Source organism: Podarcis vaucheri (assembly GCF_965113315.1).
Source record: "Podarcis vaucheri genome assembly, chromosome: 5".
Taxonomy (NCBI): Eukaryota; Metazoa; Chordata; class Lepidosauria; order Squamata; family Lacertidae; genus Podarcis; species Podarcis vaucheri.
The window spans coordinates 96893905-96916249 of record NC_138763.1 but is presented as its reverse complement, the minus strand read 5'-3'; the positions used below and the strand labels follow the sequence as shown (position 1 = coordinate 96916249).

The 22345-nt window shown below is 41.1% G+C and overlaps 1 protein-coding gene across 2 annotated transcripts in view; it reads left to right on the top strand.

The window, feature by feature from the left end:
- The window catches only part of UVSSA (UV stimulated scaffold protein A), a 50725-nt gene that overhangs the window by 4785 nt on the left and 23595 nt on the right, over positions 1–22345 (top strand). For both annotated transcript variants that reach the window (XM_082223115.1, XM_082223114.1), the window contains exons 5-7: positions 411–520; positions 2730–2858; positions 16234–16336. In XM_082223115.1, coding sequence (XP_082079241.1) covers positions 411–520; positions 2730–2858; positions 16234–16336 — 342 coding nt within the window. The remainder of the gene's footprint in view (positions 1–410; positions 521–2729; positions 2859–16233; positions 16337–22345) is intronic.

Here is a 22345-nt window from a genome sequence, read left to right as displayed (position 1 = left end):
GGGTGTCTACTTCATATTGTTTTTTTAAAAAATATCTGCTGCTGTTTTCTTTGTTGTTTTTTGTTGTTTACTGTAGTTTGTACATTGCCTTGAGAAATGTGTGGAAGGTGATGTATTAGTATTACTAATAGTTATTTAAGCGTCTAGTTACTCACCAAACATGTGGTGGCAGCCACTGAATTATAAAACCAGAATGGTGGGAGGAGAGATTGTATGGAGAAATATCCTATTGCTTTTAGGCGAACCTACTAAGTTGGAGGCTGCTAAGAGAAGAGAACCATGTATGCCACCTTGAGGTTAGAGGATAGATGAGATATAAATGTAATAAATAAGTAAATAAATTAATACTGTACCAAAACATTCTGTGAATTTGATATGCATTTGCTCATTGTCTGTTTTTCCCCTGCTAGATGTGAAATTGCAGGAGAATGAAGACAATACAGCCATAATAAATAACGCTACAGACGCTTATAAGCTCATCAGAAACAAATTCATGCCTTCTGTACAGTCATGGATTCAGGTGAGGAAAAACTCTTCCATTGAGAATAAAAATAAATTCTGTATTTTGTTTATTCTCTGTGTGTCAAAATGCTAATATGCTCATGTGGTGTTTTAGTTCCCCTGGGCTCTACACTAACTTCAGCATTCTTGAATTGAAAGCACATTTAGCATTGTTTTTTGTGAACTTGGAGCCTTCCAAACTTATAAAGGTAAAGGTACCCCTGCCCGAACGGGCCAGTCTTGGCAGACTCTGGGGTTTGTGCGCCCATCTCACATCTATTGGCCGGGGGCCAGCGCTGTCCGGAGACACTTCCGGGTCACATGGCCAGCGTGACAAAGCTGCATCTGGCGAGCCAGCGCAGCACACGGAACGCCGTTTACCTTCCCGCTGGTAAGCGGTACCTATTTATCTACTTGCACCCGGGGGTGCTTTCGAACTGCTAGGTTGGCAGGCGCTGGGACCGAGCAGTGGGAGCGCACCCCGCCGCGGGGATTCGAACCGCCGACCTTTCGATCGGCAAGCCCTAGGCGCTGAGGCTTTAGCCCACAGCGCCACCCGCGTCCTCCAAACTTATACTGATGTTTTATTTCTGAGCTGTGTTCAGTATTTGAGGGAGATGTCACACATTCCTTTATTTCCATCTCCTCTGATTTCAACCAAAACTTTCATAATCTCATGCTTTAAAAAGCTTTCATAAATTTCTATTCAAAAAGTTAACCTAGTGGAGAGAAGATTCTGTGTGTGTGCTTTCTTAATGGTGCAGTCAGCGTTATAGTTTCCCTGACAAGTACAGTAATGCTAGTTAAGGCAGAAAATGGACATTTATTGTAATCCTTGGTACTAGGATCTTAATCAGATGCAACAGGAAAATCTAGCCAGTCATTGTTCTTTTGGATTGGAAAAAGTAAGCACTGGTGGTAAGACAGAGTTACTTGGCTCCTACTCTGTTGTATTTTGATTGAAGAGAATAGGGTTTGGGTGGTTTCCAGGATGCTTGTAATATAGTTAATCTTAGGTAAGCCTTTCCTTTCTAAAAATTCTTGATATCAGAATACTTCTGCTTTGGAAATCACTGTTGGAGGACTGGCATTACATAGAATCAGAACTGCAGAGTTGGAAGAGACCTCAGGGGTCATTTAGTCCAACCCCCTGCAATCCAAGAATCCCAACTAGAACATAGATGACATATGGCCATCTAACCTCTGCATAAAAAACCTCCAATGAAGGAGAATACACAACCTCTTGTGGGAGTCTGCTCCACTGGTGAACAGCTCTTACTGTCATAAAGTACTTCCTAATGTTTAACTGGAATCTCATTTCTTGTAACTTGAAGACATTGGTTTGCTTTTTCATCTGCAGCACTTTAGATATTTGAAGGTGGCTGTTATATCACATCTCAGTCTCAGTCTCAACAACTTCCTCAACTGTTCCTCATAAGACTTAGTTTCGAGACCCTTTATCATCTTGATCACTCTCTTCTGCACATGTTCAGACTTGTCAATATCCTTCTTAAATTGTGGTGCCCAGCACTGAACACATGACTCCAGGTGTGGTTTGACCAAAGCAGAATAGAGTGGTACTATTACTTCCCTTGACCTGGACACTAGACGTCTGCTGATGAAGCCTAGAATAACATTAGCTTTCTCCCTGCTGCATCACACTGTTGACTTATGTTGAACTTGTGGTCTATTAAGACCCCTCGATCCTTTCCACATGTACTACTGGCAAGCCAGGTGTCCCCCATCCTATATTTCTGCAGCTGGTTCTTCCTGCCTAAGTGCAGAACCTTACATTTGTCCCTACTGAAATTCATTTTGTGAGTTTGGGCCCAGTTCTCCAATCAGTTAAGGTCATCTTGAATCCCAGTTCTGTCTTCTGCAGCATTAGCTACCCCTCCCAGTTAGGAGTCATCTGCACATTGGATGAGCATCCCACCAATCTTTTCATCTAAGCTCACAACATTATAAACAACCAGATCCTACCCCCCCCCCCATTATTTACCATCTCATCTAATAAATGTATTTCCCTAATATGAGTTTGGTGGTGACGGTGGCTACCTTTACTTTTTATTAACCAGCGGTGTGTGAAGCTGAATGGCACACAAATTAAATGTGCATAAGTTGCGAGTTATCTGTATTACAAATTCCCATGGCATGCCAAATGTGCATGAAATCTTGGCATGTATTTGAATGCCAAGTCAGCTAATGTTCCGGTTTTTATTTTTTAGTTGTTCACAAGGGCTGGAATAAATGATGAACATCTAAGACAAGCCATTGATCTTAAAAACAAATTGGAGCGTGCCACAGAGAAATGTAAGGAAATGAATATTGGTTTTAAAGACAGGAAGATGACAATGGTGAGTTAAGTTAAATATTTCTGGTATAGTTTGAGGAATATGTGACCTGAATTTAGAACATAATGTCGCAATATGGCCTCAATATGGCATATTGTAGTCTTGTATATACCTTGGTTATGCGGGGGCAGGGGGCGGATGTCCTTTCTAGAGACCAGGATCTTCCATTGTCTTGAACTGTTTGTAACTCATCCCAGAATCACGCTGCAATAAAAGGTGGGATTATAAATTTAACATGCAAATCGTTTTTTAAAATCTCTTTAAACTTTTCATAAAACTTAATATATTTGAACCTGCTTTTTATTAATTATCTAGATTTCTCTCTGAGCTTCATAGTTTGCTATGTCTTTAAATAGCAGAGCATTCGATTTTTCCTTATTGGTTTTGCTAAACTGTATGAATGAAGCATTCATGCACAGTAGTAATACAGTAATTAAGCTTTTAACGCAATATATACTGAACACAGCGGTAACTGAGATGGGGTGAGAGATTGCTGTAGAAAAATCAAAGTGGTCTCATCTTTTTATCAAATTGCTTTTCTTGGGGTAACTGATTTCACTTGTCCCCTAAAGCTGCTGTATTGGGTACTTTCACATATCATAAAATCAGCCATGCATTAGTCCTAGTCAACACACAGTATAGTTAGTCTTTTTGTGGTGGTTTTCCCATAGTGTGAACTCTTAAAGAATAATCTTCCATGATTATTAAAACTACATTTTAATAACTTCTACTTTTGCTTCCACATTTTCGTACCCACACTCTACCTGTCATTATATGAGGGGCCGCAATGCCTAAAGAGGGCTATGATCAGCCAATTTAGGACCAATTGAGCTTGGTCCTAAAATTGAGGAGCCGTTGACACACTAGTCCTCTATGTCTAAAATAAATTTTAAGTCAGTTCTGAGTAACACAGATTAGGCAAGACATAGGAAAGGAGAGCCTATGCGCTTACATCCTGAACATGTGGGTATTGGGGGGGGGCGTTGAGTCCAGCACTGTAGTCCTACTTCCCTCTCCCCACCTGTATGGTATACGCATAGAGAGGTACTGTGTAAACGCCTCTTAAGAAAACATAGAAAGCACTAAGTTCTCATTGGCTTATGAAAGAAGTTATGATCTACCCAAAAAATGTTCAGACATTTGAGTCTCCAGCAAAAGGGAATTCGACTGAGGAACCCCTCTTTACAACTGCAGAATGAAGGGGTGCAGTTATGACAGTGGTGAAAACAGAATGCATGTGATGGTAGATCATTCTTGCCATCAGTTGCCCTTACAGTGATGCGACAGAGATCAGTTGACAAGTCCATATGTTGTAAACAGAGCACTAAGTTCAGGATTCACAAAGGTCTCAGTAATAGTAGTAGTAATAATAATAATAATAATAATAATAATAATAATAATAATAAATATATTACTTCTACCCTGCCCATCTGGCCGGGCCTCCCCAGGCACTTTGGGTGGTAAAATGTCATGGCAGATGAAGCCATGCTCATAATTACAGTGGTGCCCCGCAAGACGAATGCCTCGCAAGACGGAAAACTCGCTAGACGAAAGAGTTTTCCGTTTTGGAGGTGCTTCGCAAAACGAATCTCCTATGGGCTTGCTTTGCAAGACGAAAATGTCTTGCGAGTTCCTGCTGGTTTTTTTCCTCCCCCCCTTTTTCTAAGCCGCTAAGCCGCTTATCAGCTGATCCGATAAGCTGATAAGCCGCTAAAAGCCGCTAATAGCGCTAATCCTCTAATCCGTCAATGGGCTTGCTTCGCAAGACGAAAAACCGCTAGACGAAGAGAATCACGGAACGGATTCTTTTCGTCTTGCGAGGCACCACTGTATAGGTTGTCAATTTGGGCCCTATGCTAAGCCATGGTTAAATTTTCTTAACCATTATCTGTTGAAATGTCTGAATGGAACCTTACCTATCTTTTTAAATTGGCACTGTATATGCCAAAACTGTGTTGGCTCTAGGCCCTTAGACTTATAAGACAATAAGATTCTGCAAAGGATGATCTGAATGTTTTTTAGGTTGAAGATGTAGCTAAAATTATTTCAGGTGGCCAGTAGAGGGAGCACATCCAGCATGCTGGGAGCTGCTTCTGCCCACATGATTTGAATATGTTTGTGGTGAATAGAATATTATAGCTCCCATCAATATTTAAATTGGAAATGCACTCATTTCTAGACAGTACCTTAAATTAGCTGTTCTTAACTAATGTTTTTATCTGTATGTATGGCATGAATCTTTTCCAAATATCTTCATAAGGCTAAAGTGTTAAATGCAAAATATCTCATAACTGCCTAGTATTTTTTACCTGTGCTACATTTCTTGGTAGTTATGCTTACTTATCATCTAATTCATTTCCAGTGCATAAAAACACAAAAGAAATTGGCTTTTGTAGCTTAAAATAAAAATAGCAGTATTTCTCTTCCCCTGCTTTAGTTTTGTGAAGGATATTGTTAAGAGTAATCTTATCAAAGATTGTGTTGTGAAGCATTGATAATCCACAAATTCTGTAAATAAGAGCTGAAGGATAGTTTACAAATGAAGGCACACATAAAAAGCTGTCACATGGAACTGACCTGGTGTACACATAATGTTAAACATGTGGTGGGTTCATCCCCCCAAAAAACGCATATTCAGAAGCCCCCCCCCCCCCGTGTTGACTGTAGTAATTGTTGTTGTTATTTAAATTTATATACCACCTTTTATTGAAAGATCTCAGGGTGAGATCAAGGTTTTATGCAACATAAAAACACAGGTAAATAATTAATATAAAGCAATGACCCCCCCCCACCTTCTTCCCATTGCCTCATTTAAAAGACTGTAGAATATTAATCTGCCAATTGGCAGAAGATTTGTTTCATCTGGCAAGCTGATATTCAGTAGAGCGGGATGTTGAATTCCACCCATGGTTTATTACCTATAGTTTATTAAACTATATTTTAATGTTACATGAAAGATCTGCAAAGAAATGCACATTTTTACATTTTCCCTCCATATCCACTCACACATGTAGTATAAATTTAGGGGGAAATGGCAACTTTTTCCCTGGTCAAGGTATCAGCTAATGTTCATTTGACCAAACTGGTTGCTGTTGGTTTAGTACATAAAAGGGGTGCCACCTATTTTCTGCGAATTCTCTGCATAACATAGGCTATAACATGAGGATTTCAGGGTTCTTGGGCAGCTCTTTCTCTGACCTTGGGGTGAAATGTGATCTCTAAATTTCAAAGATGCTTTCAGTGCAGGTGTGGCTAGTCCAGCTATCCTCATCAGTCCCAGCAAAGGTGGAGCAAGGCAAAGGGTGAACCAATGAGACGTCTCTTCTCCCCACTCCTGTGTAATGTGCAAACTGGCTCTAAGGAATATTGGTAGTCTTAGTACAGTACAGGTCAGAAATATGATGGTACAAGAATGAGTGCAATCAGGGGTGGAAATGAGATTAAAAGGCATTTTAATACATAGAGGGGGGATTGTCTTGGGGTGATTAGAGATGAGGTTGTGTTACTTAATAATTTGGCAAAAGTATATCCCTTAATAGTTACCCCTCACTTATTTTGTAATACTCATATGGATAAATTACAGTCCTCCCCCCCACAAAACATTCATAGAACTAAGATTTGTCTCAGATTTCGAAGCTTTTTTTTTTTTTTTACTACACGGTTCTGACGGCACCATGTAACTTACTAGCATATTGCATCAGGTACAGCAGAGGAATAATAGCATTATTATAATTCCCAGAGAAAAAATGGTCTTTCTTCTCTGGTCTTTTTTCTCTTTTTTTAGATTTTTAGATTTTTTGTTTATCTTTTGTAAGATGCTTTGAATATTGCTTTTACAGGCCAGTTTTCTAGGCTCAAAATAAGTGATGCTATTATTCTATTAAAATCTGGCTTGCTAGATTGCAGATCAGGCTTTTTATCATTGCTATGGAATTATCATCATCATCATCATCATCATCATCATTATTATTTATATTTATATACCACCTCTTCTTCCAAGGAGCTCAAGATGGTTCTCCCCATTTCATCCCTACAGCAATCCTGTGAGGTAGGTTAGGCTAAGAGATGGTGACTGGCCCAAGGTCACCCGGTGAGTTTCATGGCTGAGGGGGGATTTGAACCCGGGTCTCCCAGGTCCTAGTCCAACACTCTAACCATTATGCCACCCTGACTCTAGAATGGCCAGGTGAAATACAATTTCACTGCTATGTAGCTGCCTTGAATCACATAGGGTTATTTGGTTAGTAAGTAATACTCGCCTACATCCATACTGGAAAGAGGTTTAAGATGTTCTGAGCATAAAAGCTTTTCCTTGGAAGAAAGCGTGGCACAACTAAATAGATGCATGAAGGTGGCATTCTGCCCAGGTTTGTAGTTCCTAAGAAGCATCTGTCTTCAAAGCTTGTCTAAGCGCTTGGCAAGTTTAGACGGTCTGTATGTGTGGGTACCTTCCTTTGAAGCCTGTGATTTGGCTGTGTTGTATCAGTGAACTAGAATGATTTGTCTGCTTGGAGCACATCATGGCTTGTATTTCACCGGTGAATAATTGCGTCATGTTTGCATTTGTGGTAGAGGATGGTTCTAGGTGTGCCTTGCATCTTTGTTTGTGTGAACTGGTTGTGTGGTTTTGCTGACATTCTCCACCCATTTTTCACGTAGCATGCTACCTCTGAAGGCTCAGAGGTCACAGGAAGGGCCAGAGCAGAGAGCTCTGTGGGGCTCTGCTGGGCTCTTGGCTCCAGAGGGGCTAGCCTTTGTTTGACTCTTAAGCCAGTGGTGCACAGCATTTAATAAGGCAGCAAGAGGAAAACAAGGGGTGTCTTCCCTCATTCTCCAGAGAAAGGGGGCAGCAGGCAAAGGCTGTTTAATCCAAAACAATAAGCCTTGGCTGTAAACGAACTTGGAGTTACTGTGGCAGTGTCCACTAGAGGGTAGGCAAAGGCAAGAAAAATAAAGCATTTTTTAAAAAAATTTGGGAGGGGGAGGAATGGAAGTTTCTTCATTCCTAAGTTAGAGTCTTGCTCCCCCTGCCCTTTTGCCTTGTGGTCTTGCTCTCTTTTCCAAAGGAGGGAGACTTGCATCTTGGTGCCATCTCAGTTCGTAGCTTTCTGAGGCTGAAGACTTTCCTCCTTGCTTGGGTCGCTGCTGAAACCGGTTTCTCTCTACCTAACAGTCTCCAGAAGCTCCTCCTCTGTGAAGGAAACAGGTTCATTTTGACTGCCCCCCCCTTCCTTTTTCTTTTGGCTGCAGGTGGTTTTCTTCAGTGAGGAGAGGGTTGGCCCAGGGAGGAGTTGCCATCTTGGGCAACCTGAATCAAGTTGGGTGGATGGGAGAACTTACAGTACCCCATTACACTGCTCAACTTCGCGGTCCATTTTAGGGAACTAATATTCAGGGTGCAGATCATAGCCCTAACTACCTTTTACAGCAGATGATTCCCACTGCAGCCTACTTTTAAAGAATATTAGCAAGATGCTTGTCTCTGTGATGGATAGATTAAAGAAAGAGTCCAGGTATGTTCTCAGTAGAGACCACCCTTCTTTCCCTGTTAGAGATGAGGGGAGAGATCTTGCCTATTACAGTGGTGTCCTCAACTGCTACACTTTTTCACATAGGAGTAAACGGCAGGGGTTGACTATAATGTACTTGACTAAGTACATTATAGAGGTCCCAACATTCCTATCCTCCTTCCAGCTCAGATCTCAAAACCAGCCTCTTGTCTGTTTCACATTAACCAAAGTTGCCTGCATTCCCGTTCTGGGCAGTCTTCTCTTTCTGACTTAAACGATGTTGTTGGTAATTAAAGCTTGCCATATCAAAACACTTACGCAACATAACATGCCTAGGGAAATAATTAGGCAAAGCAACATTTGTGTGAAACAAAATTTCAGGATGAAATAAAAAAATTCCTTCCAGTAGCACCTTAAAGACCAACTAAGTTAGTTCTTGGTATGAGCTTTCGTGTGCATGCATACTTCTTCAGATACACTGAAACAGAAGTTGCCAGATCCTTCTATATAGTGAGAAGGTGGGGAGGGGTATTACTCAGAAGGGTGGTGGGAATGGGAGATTGGCAGATAGCTGAGATGAGCCTGTTGACGACTCTTAATGACTGCAATTTCAGGATGTTGCTTAAACATCTTGCTCATCTCAACATGTGTATAGGTGGGTCACTTTTTGCTGGATCGTGCCCGGTCTTCCATGCTAGTCCTACTCAAAATAGACCTATTGAAATTAATGGGCATGACTGACTTAGGCTCGTTAATTTCAGTGGGCCTACTCTTGAGTAGAACTTAATTGGATACAACCTCATTTTTCCTGGTAACATGGATGATCAAGAAAGTTGTAATTTTTTTGTCTGATAAAAATTAGAACCCCACCATAGAACTAACTCATAGCAAAATGGAGGAGGATTAACAATACTTTGTAGCGCTTTGTGTTTAAGCAAGGTAGTGCATACAATACTCCTTTATCTCAGTAAGCAATAAAATTGTTCCCAACAGGATCTTGTTGGACAAATTTGGAGCTACTTAATAGGCTTAATAGGGAAGGTAAGGGAAGGGGAAAGGGAAATACCGTCGTACCTCCGCTTATGTAGCCCTCCGGTTACGTAAACTTCAGGATACGTAAGCAGCAAACCCAGAAGTACATTTCCGGGTTTTTGCCACACGCGCATGTGCAGAAGCGCTCTACTACCGTGTGCGCAGAAGCGGTCTCTCCGGTTGTGAAAACCTCAGGATCCGGCTGGATGTCCGGAATGGATCCCACCCGCAACCGGAGGTACCACTGTAATGGTCAGACACTGATTGCCCATCGAGAGGAACAAACTCTAGTACTATAAAGCCAACCTGGAAGTTCTGCCATCACCCTTCTCCATACATTGTTGATATATACTACAGGCGAAAACAGATATATGCGCCTCCAATTGATGCACGACTGCACACTTGTGCATCGCAGCAACTTGGAAGTGGCCGGAAAAGGAGGTGGAACCAGCTTATGGGTGTTTCACTATTGTGCGCGGTGACCCGGAATACAACCCAGGTGCAAATTGTGGTTGCCTATGCAGATAAAGAGCTCTTCTAAGAGAGCAGTCTTTTAATTTTGTACAAGAAAAGCAGCATACAAATACAGTAAGTAGTATTCTGAATTCACAGTGAATTCCTAGCCCAGTGTTTTCCTGCAGTTTTAAGAAAGAGAAAAGCAAATTGTTTACAGATTGGTTAATGTGACATTTACATTTATGATTTAACAGGTGTAGAAGTTGTAAAAATCTCATTTCCAGTAAGGTACCTTGTTTTGCCCTATATTGTCAGTCATTCCAAAAGGCTTTTATACTCTGCTAATGAACACTACGTGATTTGGTTACACAAATTGTAGTTTTCCTTCATTTAAGATGACTTGACTATATTTTACATCATGGCTGAATTCAAAATGCATTCACATAAAGTTGCCCATATAAATTGGTTCCACTGCAGTAAGTATTAATTCCTTGGCAAAAAAAAAATTCCCCCTCTCCTCTTGGAAAAAATATTTAGTTGACTGTGAGTAGATGCACATGAAATATTGGTAGGTGGAATAATTTGCAAGATCTTCCAGTGAGGGTATTAGCATATAAATAGCAGATGCAATGATGACCATCACAGCTGAGTACATTTAATTTTTAGTTTATAAGATAAAATGGGTTTTTAAATGCATAGTCATCAAGCCTGCTGAAAGACAAATGAAGTTTAGAGTTCACTTATCTGAGGAGGCCTTACATCATGTTAGAGGAAGGAAAACCAAGCCTGCCACATAGCCATACCTGAAAGAAAGAGATTTGATTTCTTGGGCTGGGGGAAAGGAATGAAAAGTGTTCAGAAAGGCAGAACAAGGAATCTGGCAACAAAATGTTAATGATCCCAGATGCAGTGAGCAATTAGCTGTAGCTTCTTGTTATATACACATGCACCTCACCATATCTGTGAATTCTTGGCCATTGCTTTTGCTTGTATAATACAGTTTTTTCAAGAGTCGGCTCCAGCAGCAGTAGAAAGAAAAGTGAATATAGAAACGCTGTGTCTCTGGCAATATGGCCACTGCACATTGATCAAAAGATTGCTCATAGGCTCTACCCTCTAGCCCTAGTCTCTTCATGAGGGAGCTATTTTCAGAGGAAGAACTAGGAAGGGAGGGAGACACTGTTTGCCATCAGGGGGTGGTTGGTTTCATCTGTGCTCGGGGGCATAGCTGATTTTAAAGGTACCACTTTAGCTAATGGGGCCTTCTGCGCCGCCGCTGTGCGATTTCTGTTCTCATCCTGAAGCAAAGTTCTTAACCCAAGGTACTATTTCTGAGTTAGCGGAGTCTGTAACCTGAAGCGTCTGTAACCCGAGGTACCACTGTAGTTGCTCTTAAAAAGGCATTTATGTGTTAACTAGTTGCCTCAAGGTGGGGGTTCACTTCCTCTTGAAAAGAATGCTGTGTGGATTGGCAGAATTGACAGCTGGATGTGGATTCTGACGTGCATTGGATGAGCTTCAGCCATGTTTGTTGTACTGCACGGGATGCACCAGCTAAATCCTGCTTATTCATCTTAGCTGGATGGAGTGTGAGCTTTACTTACTTCATTACTTAGTGCTTCTTAATGGAGCTGGGGGTCTTTTTAAGGGACTATTGCTAAGGATTTACTGGCCCTCAAGGGCAGCTGCCAAGTGTGTGCTTTCGGTGGAGAGAGTGAGAACTGGAGTGCTGGGCTGGCTGAAGTACAGTGAGTTAGCAGAGGGAAACTGAAGCCCTATGAGTGTTTGTTGGCACAAACCTGCTGCTCAGGTGTGGAATCCTAGGCATAAGGTTTTTCTGGCTACACAGTACAGGATTTTGCATCAAGCAAGCAGATTTTTATGGAAAGAAAGGGAACTCGATACTGCAAACTGAAATAGTAAAGTTCATTACTACCTGCCTCTTTTAAGCACTTATCTTTGCTTACTTACAAATGAAGAAAAATGCGACTTGCTTTAAAAGGATACAAAAACGAACCTTTTCCTATCTAGGAGCTGAGGCTTAATTTCTCATAGTTAGCTAAGCAGTTAAATATTTTTTAGAGGAAATATGAATTTAATAAATTCCTCAGTGAATTCAAGGGTGCAGACAATAAGCATAATATTTTATGAAAATGACCCTCATATTTAAAACCTGGCATTATATGTTATGCATTGTAGCACCAAGTCCACATCTACCTTTTAGAAAATTAAAACACATAAATTCTGTTTAGTGTTTGATATGCACTGCACTAGCTGAAAGCTATAATGGCCCTAAAACCTTGGGTTGCTTTTCACCTTTCATAAATTCCTGGGTAGATTCTATACAAAAAATAATTTTCAGCTCCGTGGCTCATTGTTATTCAAACGTGATTGATTGTCGTCATTTACTCAGTGAGGAAGTTAAGTGCTCCTGTCATTTCCAAAGAGTATAATTGGGACGTTTCACAGGTCAGTGCTAGTGACAGGTTTCCCTTTTGATTAGTGTTGGACTGATAACAAAAATTACAGTTTCCTATGATTAATGCTTCCTATAGTGCCTAAATGCACTGCTCATGGATTGTGCCTAAACAAAGTGACTTTGCATCTTATTATTTCTCTTTTCAGCAGAGCTCTGCGAGGGTCTCAAAGTTTGGGAACCTGCAAGTGTGCAGCAGTGTTGACCCCTCTGGTTTCCGATCAGGTTCTTGCACTAGGAATTTGACTGAGGCCTCTTTAGCCTGGCTTCTCTGTGTGCCCATGTGAAATCAAATCTGGGAACGTCTTTAGAAACGTTAAAATAAAAAAAATCCTTCCAGTAGCACCTTAAAGACCAACTAAGTTAGTTCTTGGTATGAGCTTTCGTGTGCATGCACACTTCTTCAGATACACACGTTGTGTTTCTAAACACAATTTAAATTATTTGTATTCTGTCATACATGGATGCTTTGCTTGTCAGTGGTCCTTCATAAAGGAGAATTTGACTCTTTTTGCTTGTGGTTTGAAAGGGGTTTTTTATACTTCTGAGTTAAAACTTTTCTTATGAAATACACACACACACACATTTCCCTATAAAAGAATTGCCTAGTAATTATGTCCCTCAGAGTTCTATTTTCTAATTTATTTGACCGAAGCTGTTACCTCTCGATATATAATCTTCCCAGCTAGTTTGGAAAAAGTAATGTACTCAGCACTGGAGTTTAATGTCGACCCTATAATTAGTTAAGCTAGGAGAAACTTTGATAATTGTTATAGGTGAATGGCCTTTCTCTCATCACCAGGTAAAAGTTAAAATGTTTAAAAGAGAGCAGGAAAGAACGCCTTCTGAATCTAGTGTTAAACCACGCCTTACTTTTTGTCTTAATAAAGAAATTCCTTCCAGTAGCACCTTAAAGACCAACTAAGTTAGTTCTTGGTATGAGCTTTCGTGTGCATGCACACTTCACATTTTTTGTCTTAAGTTACTGTTATATAAAAGTCTCCAAACATCCTCTTCCCAAAAATCTTCATCTCTCTCTCTAAAAACACAGTATGTTTTATAAAAGTGTGGGTTAGTTGTTGGTTCATGAGTAATGCAGCAGCTCAGGGGCTTGATCCAGTGTAGGAAATGAAAGGTAGGGGTGTGTGTGTGTGTGTGTGTGTGTAAGTGTAAGTGTGTAAGTAAGGCTGCCTCTGCATGCACAATTAGATGCATTCCTAGGCTGGACAGCTAGAATATGGCAGATCACTGTCTGAAAAAGTAACTCTGCACCACAGTCTATGCAGAGGAGAGACTAGTCACAATCAATTACTACCATTTATTAGATACGGAAGGAACGTGGGTGGCTCTGTGGTCTAAACCACAGAGCCTAAGGCTTGCTGATCAGAAGGTCGGCGGTTCGAATCCCCGCGACGGGGTGAGCTCCCGTTGCTTGGTCCCTGCTCCTGCCAACCTAGCAGTTCGAAAACATGTCAAAGTGCAAGTAGATGAATACCGTATTTTTCGCTCCATAGGACGCACTTTTTCCCCTCCAAAAATGAAGGGGAAATGTGTGTGCGTCCTATGGAGCGAATGCAGGATCCTCGGCTTCGCCGCGAGGCGCCTGACCTGGAAGCCGGAGGAGGAACAGAAGGGTCTCCTTCTGTTCCTTCTCCCGTTTTGCAGCGACGCGCCTTTCCAGCGAAACCGGAGGAGGAACAGAAGGGACTCCTTCTGTTCCTTCTCCAGCTTCGCTGAAGGGCGCTGTGCCTTCTCCCTCTCTGCGCAGCGCCTCTCCTGTGAAGGAGAGGCGCTGCGCAGAGAGAGAGAGAAGGCGCAGCGCCCCTTCAGCGACGCGCCTTTCCAGCGAAGCCGGAGGAGGAACAGAAGGGACTCCTTCTGTTCCTTCTCCAGCTTCGCTGAAGGGCGCTGCGCCTTCTCCCTCTCTGCGCAGCACCTCTCCTGTGAAGGAGAGGTGCTGCGCAGAGAGGGAGAAGGCGCAGCGCCCCTTGAGCAACGCGCCTATCAAGCGAAGCTGGAGGAGGAACAGAAGGGTCTCCTTCTGTTCCTTCTCCAGCTTCGCTGAAGGGCACTGCGCCTTCTCCCTCTCTGCGCAGAGAGAGAAGGCGCAGCGCCCCTTCAGCGACGCGCCTGTCCTGGCTTCTGCTTTAGCCCTGCGCAGCCTCTTCGGGCATCCCGCTGCCCTGAAGAGGCTTGGCGCGGTTATCCCAGAAGCCAGAACAGCCACAAGGTATCCCAGAAGCCAGGTCCCTCTTGCTGTTCTGGCTTCTGGGGTTCAGAATAAGTTTTTCTTGTTTTCCGCCTCCCAAAACTAGGTGCGCCCTATGGTCCGGTGCGCCCTATGGAGTGAAAAATACGGTAGGTACCGCTCCGGCAGGAAGGTAAACGGCGTTTCTGTTCGCTGCTCTGGTTTCGCCAGAAGCGGCTTAGTCATGTTGGCCACATGTCCCGGGAAAACTGCGGACAAACGCCAGCTCCCTTGGCCAGTAAAGCGAGATGAGCACTGCAACCCCACAGTCGTCCACGACTAGACCTAACGGTCAGGGGTCCCTTTACCTTTATTAGATACAGAAGTAAAGAGTCCTCTACAACTGTAAAGGCATATTTGTGCCTCAGAGCAAGGGCTTAAGCTTCCACGTGCAATTTCTAGCTTTCCTTGTATGCTGTAAGTCAAATAAACATAACTGAACACTGTTTGTTGTTTATATTGTCAGAATTTTGGTTGGTTTAAAAAAATTGGGGGGAGGGAGAAGATAAAAGCAATAACTCGAGCTTTGATATGGACTTGGAAACCTACTGGGAGTAAATGCATATCAAATAATGATGGAATAACAGGCCCTTATCAACAGCCCAGCAGCAACCAGCGGAACCAACTGTTGTTTCTGAATATTCTTCAAGGGCACATTGACTAGGTATCGTGGTTCAGCCTCAGTGGTCTCAGACCCTGCAGCAGTGGGAAATCACGTCTTCCTCTTTCAATTTAAGGACTAACAGTTGGCATGAATAAATAAAAAAAATCCTTCCAGTAGCACCTTAAAGACCAACTAAGTTAGTTCTTGGTATGAGCTTTCGTGTGCATGCACACTTCTTCAGATACACAGTTAATACCCCTGGTGGCTGAAGAAGTGTGCATGCACATGAAAGCTCATACCAAGAACTAACTTAGTTGGTCTTTAAGGTGCTACTGGAAGGAATTTTTTTATTTTGATAATAAGGGGAGTTTGTCCTTTGTTGCCAGATGTTATTCTTTCAGGAAAAGTAAATGCAGGTGTTGGAAAAGGAATGTACCTAAAGAAAAAAAAGGGGGGGAGTGTGGGTCCTGAAGCATAGAGGGTGGGAAACATGTGGGATGCCGGATGATAATAAATAATAATAATAATAATAATAATAATAATAATAATAATAATAATAATAATAATAATAATAATAAATTTTATTTATATCTCTCCCTCCCCAGCCGAAGCCAAGCTCAGAGCGGCTAACATCAAATGTATAATACATTAACATAAAATCAGACAATCAGTTAAAATACATCCTCAAATCAGATCAGGATCAGAATAAAATCCAATCGGATGGCAACCCGCAGATTAGGGTTGGGGACCTTAAATGCTCACCAGGCCCAACTGTTTGTGCTGAACTTATATGGGCCTGTGAGAAAAAATTGGGAGGCCCCTTCATGCAAGTTCTTATGAAAGGGGAGAGGGAGTCAGACTGAACCCCGACCAAAGGCCTGGCAGAACAGCTCCGTTCCATATAGTGTTCTGGTTAACGCTGAAAATAAAACCGGATGGCAGCTTTTCAGAGGTGCCTGTTGTAGCTGAAGCGCTTATGTGCGGGATGTTCACATGGGGTGTCCGCTGGGTGTTTTCCGTGTTTCTTCAGTGCTTTTGACTTTTCTTCATAGATGAAAGCAACAGATGACAGTGACGAGGAGGATGAGTTTGTCGACGTCCCTGAGAAGGAGGGCTATGAGCCCTACATTCCAGACCACCTTCGTAATGAATACGGTGAGTTTGCTCAGCTGTGAAAAGCTTCATCACTGCATGTTACTACTGCGCTAAAGCAAATAAACAGCCATTACAAGGTAATAAAGCGATCAGTGGGGTGGGTAATCTTTCCGACTGCTGTGAGGAAATCAGTACATAGACAGGGGGAGCAAGACCGACTTTACAAAAACAGAAATCCTCTAGGAGTCAACTTTGGTCAGGCCAGGAGGCTTATTTTATTCACTCATATTTCACTGTAGCTTTGAACCAAGAATTGCAGCGTACGTACGTGTGTGCACCTGTGTGTGTGTGTGTCCATGCACAGGATAATTGTTTAATCAGGTGCACAGAACAGGATACAACCATCTGATAGAGCAGTGTAGAATTTGTATAACTTGTTGCAGGTCATGCCACTTTTTGAGGGGACCAATAAACCCAGGGTGTCTGTACAAAACCTCATACAAAGGTTGAGAAGAAAAAATATTCTCCTGGCTTTTATTTTAAAGCCTCATGTTTTTAAAGTCACATGCATTTTAGATCATATCCCTCATTGTATAAGGCCACTGTTTGTGTTTATCCCCAGTTATTTGTAATCTTCTTTTTCGTGGGTCTGTGGGTTTTGGAAGCTTAGCAGCTTTCGGTATATCACAGAGGAAGAAAATGTTTTAATCTGGAAACAGAGCTTTGACTGCTGAGCGGGTTTTCGGTTCATATTTTAGAATACCGTAGGACTTGCTGAAACAGTGCTATGATAAAGTGAAACAACTTCTTCCAGTAACTAGTGTTTTTTCAGGGATGTTAGTAACATAACTGCAGAAAGAACAGGCTGCAAGATTTCATAGTGACACTGTGAGCAGCAGCAATCTTTGACTTGTTTGTCATCTAAGCATCTATTCAGACCGATCTCAAGACTGGTCATGCATAAGCAAGCCATGTTTTGTCAATCTTTAATGTGCCAGAGTTTGGCAACACATTTGCCCAAATTATTGGCTCAGGAAAATCTCTAGATGTCGTAGCCCCCCAAACCCAAGGAGTTAATTATCCCACCCCAATGTGAAATGTGAGTTAATACAGCTTCTTTGGCTCTCATGCATGTCTTCAGATTCCAGTCAGAATGGAATTGCCATTAAGATGTGCATGTTTATTAATGATCCTTAAAATTCTATATACTTGATTCTTTATCTGTCTAAAATTAACTACCAAAATAACCTTAACTCCTCTGTCTTTATTCCAACTATATGGTCTCGAAAAGCTTCTTAGTGACCTGAGTTCTATTAATCACATGCCATTCAATTTTTGTGACTGCAGTTTTAGAATAGTAAAAATGATAAATTCAGTTTAAATTTGCCACTCGTTCCAAAGCTTAGCAGGCTCTCTCTGCTCTCGGGAATGTTTGCTACTGTTCTTTGTAAAATATCAGTCTTTCTTATTGTTCTCTTGTGGAATCTTCAGAGCACATTTTTGTGCATATTTACTCAGAAGTAAGTCCCACTCTATTCAGTGATGCTTACTTCCAGGTAAGTGTGCATAGGATTGGAGTAAGCGCCAATATTGGAGGTAAGCTCCAATATTCTTGTGCTGATAAGTGTTCATATTTAATACAGTGGTGCCCCGCAAGACGAAATTAATTCGTTCCGCGAGTTTTTTCGTCTAGCGAATTTTTCGTCTTGCGAAGCACGAAATCCCATAGGAATGCATTGAAATTCAATTAATGCGTTCCTATGGTCAAAAAAAGTCCAAACAAAGCCAAATTTGGTACAACAAGAGTTTATTAAGTGCTCTTTAAAGTCACACATACTGTAAAGAGCATTTCAAAAATTGAAGGAACAATAAATTAAGTTTCTAAACATGACAGAAAAACATTTAAAAATCAACAAAGTGTACATTTTCTAAGACTCTGGGGGACAACTCGAAGAAGGTTCCTCTTCCACTCTTTGCTTCTTGCTGAAGAACCCCCTCCTCAACTGTTCCCCCAGCCACCCACCACACAGAAATTCAAATCCAGAATTTTTTTAAAAAAACAGCAGAATAGGCCAATGGTCACAGAAAATCATAAAAATGCAGGAAAAAACCACACAAGCTTCCAGATTCTTGCAAACCCCTCAACAACTGTTCCCACAGCCACCCACCACACAGAAATTCAAATCCATATTTTTTAAAAAAAAAAACACAGCAGAGTGGCCCAATGGTCACAGAAAATCATAAAAATGCAGGGGGGGGGGGAAACAAGCTTCCAGATTCTTGCAAACCCCTCCCCAACACCAAGTCCTTGAATTCCAAACACCCAAAATCCAAAACCCCCCCAAAAAAGTTTTAAAAATTTAACTTATCAAATGGCTGCAAAAGAAGTTTTGGAAAAGCTTCAAAAATCACCAAAGTCTTCAAAAACCTCAAAAAAGGCTACCACACTGCGTTCTATGAGTTGCTCCTCGAAGTCAAGTCGCAAGTGTATTAACGGTGTTAAGAAAAAGGAAACAAACTTGCAAGACGTTTTCGTTTTTCGTCTTGCGAAGCAAGCCCATAGGGAAATTCGTCTTGCGAAGCAGCTCAAAAAACGCAAAACCCTTTCGTCTAGCGAGTTTTTTGTCTTGCGAGGCATTCGTCTTGCGGGGCACCACTGTATGTGGATATCAGCTGCATAAACAACTTTTAAATGCTTTCTTGCCTTTGCTTCCAACCAGTTGATTGATTAATGAATCACATTTAAATGAGATTTTTTTCAATTAAGGTTTGTTTTGAAGATTCTAGAAGAAATTGAGATTTCTCTTAAGGGTGAAAACTTGCAGTGTATTGCGCAAAAGCTTGTTGGGATTAAAGGTGATATTTAATACTTAATCACTTAACTGGATAATATTCCCAATTACTTTGGATACAGACTTGAAGAAAAAGGCTGCTTTTAATTAATTTATTTTCTTTCATCAAATTTGGTACTGGTATGAGGAAGACAGCAATATGGCAGGCCCTTGAAGAGTCCATAATCTTTATTCTCAGCTTCACTGATTAATCTGAGGACATTTTTAAGGTGTGCTTAAGGCTTTCATTGATTGATGACACCAATTAATCAATTAAAGCCTGCAGCCCTAATTTAACAATGACATTTAGAGCTTTCTACCTCCATGAAATCTTTGCTTTCACACTCATCAGCCCTTTCCTGTTCTTAGAGTTTAGTCAAGATTCTGGCTGACATCCCCTGTGCTTTATATATCTAGCAGTCTAAGCTTAGAAACCCATTTGAAGAAATAGGGCTGTTTTCCAAGGGCACGTTAACCAAAATAAGACTTGTATTCACTTATGTGTGCTGATTTTTAACAAGTGGTTTGTGCGTTGAAGTGGCACATGATAGTGACTGAAACATATGCACACATATATGAAATCACGATAGCCTTGGTTTTTGTACTTCTGTTGAATGCAGTTCAGTAGAAACTGCTTTTGTAAACCACATAGAGGTTTCTTGCAATCAAGCGGTGTACAACAATTATTATTATTATTATTATTATTATTATTATTATTATTATTATTTATACCCCGCCCATCTGGGTGGGTTTTCCCCAGCCACTCTGGGCAGCTTCCAACAGAACACTAAAATACAATAACCTATTAAACATTAAAAGCTTCCCTAAAATTTATGAAATAAATAAATAATAAATAATGGATGTGTAGCTAGGCTATCTGTGTTCAGAAAGGACCATAGTTGACTCACCAACCAAAAGCAGATGTAGTCACTCCTAGCCATTGAGATCACCTGGACTTCAAGTGACAGTGATTATTCCTAGAGTACTCTAAACTCCATCAAGTGGACCATGGGTAGGCAAACTAAGGCCCAGGGGCCGGATCCGGCCCAATCGCCTTCTAAATCCAGCCCGCAGACGGTCCGGGAAACAGCAGGTTTTTACATGAGTAGTAAGTGTCCTTTTATTTAAAATGCATCTCTGGGTTGTTTGTGGGGGCCTGCCTGGTGTTTTTACATGTGTAGAATGTGTGCTTTTATTTAAAACGCATCTCTGGGTTATTTGTGGGGAATAGGAATTTGTTCATCAAAAGCAGACTTTACCACTGAGCTTGCCAGATGAAACAGTCTCCCTGTCCTTCCCACCCCCTCCCAACAGTGTTCTGGGGGTTCTCCAACCCCCACCCCTTGCGCCAATTTCGGGGAGCATGGGGAAAGGAGGCAAAGCTCAGGTAGTAGTTCTTGTGAGGAGCTTCTACTCACACTGAATACCACCCTATAGGAACCGCCCTGAGACCTCCAGGTATAGGGCAATATATAAATTCAGTAAACAATAATAATAGGAAACTTGGTTTAAATCAGTGTTAGTTTTTGTTTCATTGTGATTTTTCAATCAGTGAATTCTGCTTCCTGTCTAGATGGCTGATATGTTGATTTATTCTTTTTATTTTCTCTATTTTATATAGATAGATAGATAGATAGATAGATAGATAGATAGATAGATAATTTTTCAGTTACACCCTCCATCGATATATATTTCGTTTTCATTGGTATGGGTGTTGGAAATGTGTTGCGCAAACTGACTGTTTTAATAAAGTTACTGCCATCAAGCATTAATTAGGACTGAATGTAGTCATGCACAGCATTGCACACTGGGTACGCACATGAGAGTTGCAAACAAGACATATGACATGTACAATAAAGTATGGAATATTTTCTAAATGAATGAAATATCTTTATCACGGTCTTATGATCTATTCATATTGGAACACATAATGCAAATAAACAACAACAAAGTAGGCAAGTGGACCCTGCAGTTTATCCAAAGAAATTGAGCTCAATACACATAGCGATAATTAAAAAAGCCATTTGCTCAGTAATATATAGGACCTTGTATGGTAAACAGTTCATAACCAAACTCTCATCTGAATACCCCAGTAAACTGACCAGAAGAATGTCCCAAATTACAATAAAATATAGAATATTAAAGTACATCTATTATGATTCCAAGGACTCTAGCATTATATGATCACAATCTATATTGAAACAGGATTCTTCGAAATTTTACCCTTGATTAGAACATGGAATATTTTAAGAAAGAATGTGCTTAGGAACACAAATAAGAGGGAAAGTAACTTAATTGGGCAGGGCTCCTGAACCATGGGGAAACAAGTTTTATTAGCCAGCATGTTCAGTGCTCAGGACTAATGGGAGTTGCATTCCAGCAGCATATGGAGCAGAGACAGGCTAGCAACCCCTGCTTCAAATACCGTGTTTTTTGCTCTATAAGATGCACCAGACCACAAGACACACCTAGTTTTTGGAGGAGGAAAACAAGAAAAAAAATATTCTGAATCTCAGAAGCCAGAACAGCAAGAGGGATCGCTGTGCAGTGAAAGCAGCAATCCCTCTTGCTGTTCTGGCTTCTGGGATAGCTGCGCAGCCTGCATTCACTCCATAAGACGCACACACATTTCCCCTTACTTTTTAGGAGGGAAAAAGTGAGTCTTATAAAGCAAAAAATATGGTACTTATTGTTGCCCAAGCATTAGAAAAGACTCAAGATGATATACCAAGTAGGCAAGTTTTATTTACAACTTAAAACATTTAAAAAATAAATGAATTAAAAATGGTTGGGCTCTTTGTGCAGTCAGTGGGTGGGGTGTGTGTTGGTGTCTAAAGCCATCAGTTCACAATCCTTGTACTAACTAATCCCGATTCACACATGCACAAACCCACAGAGCTATACAATACTTTCTTGATGAGTCAGTGTTCAAATACGCCAAGTCACAGTCTTAATTTAATGGACAAAATATATGTTTCGAGTTAGTTATGTTTTGCTTTGCACTGGGGTCCCCCCCCCCAAGGTAAAAAGTTACATAAATAGTTTTTAATATGTCAAAAAGTACATTCTAACTGCAAATTAAGGCAAGAATTGTGAGTTTGAATAGAGATTATAATAAGAGAGAGGGGAGGAGTGAGTCCATTTGAGTTTCCATGTGCAAGATAAAATGTAAATTTGTAAAAGAATTTAGGTGATTAGACAACTGAAGTGTGAAGACATAACCCATTAAGGGGTGTCA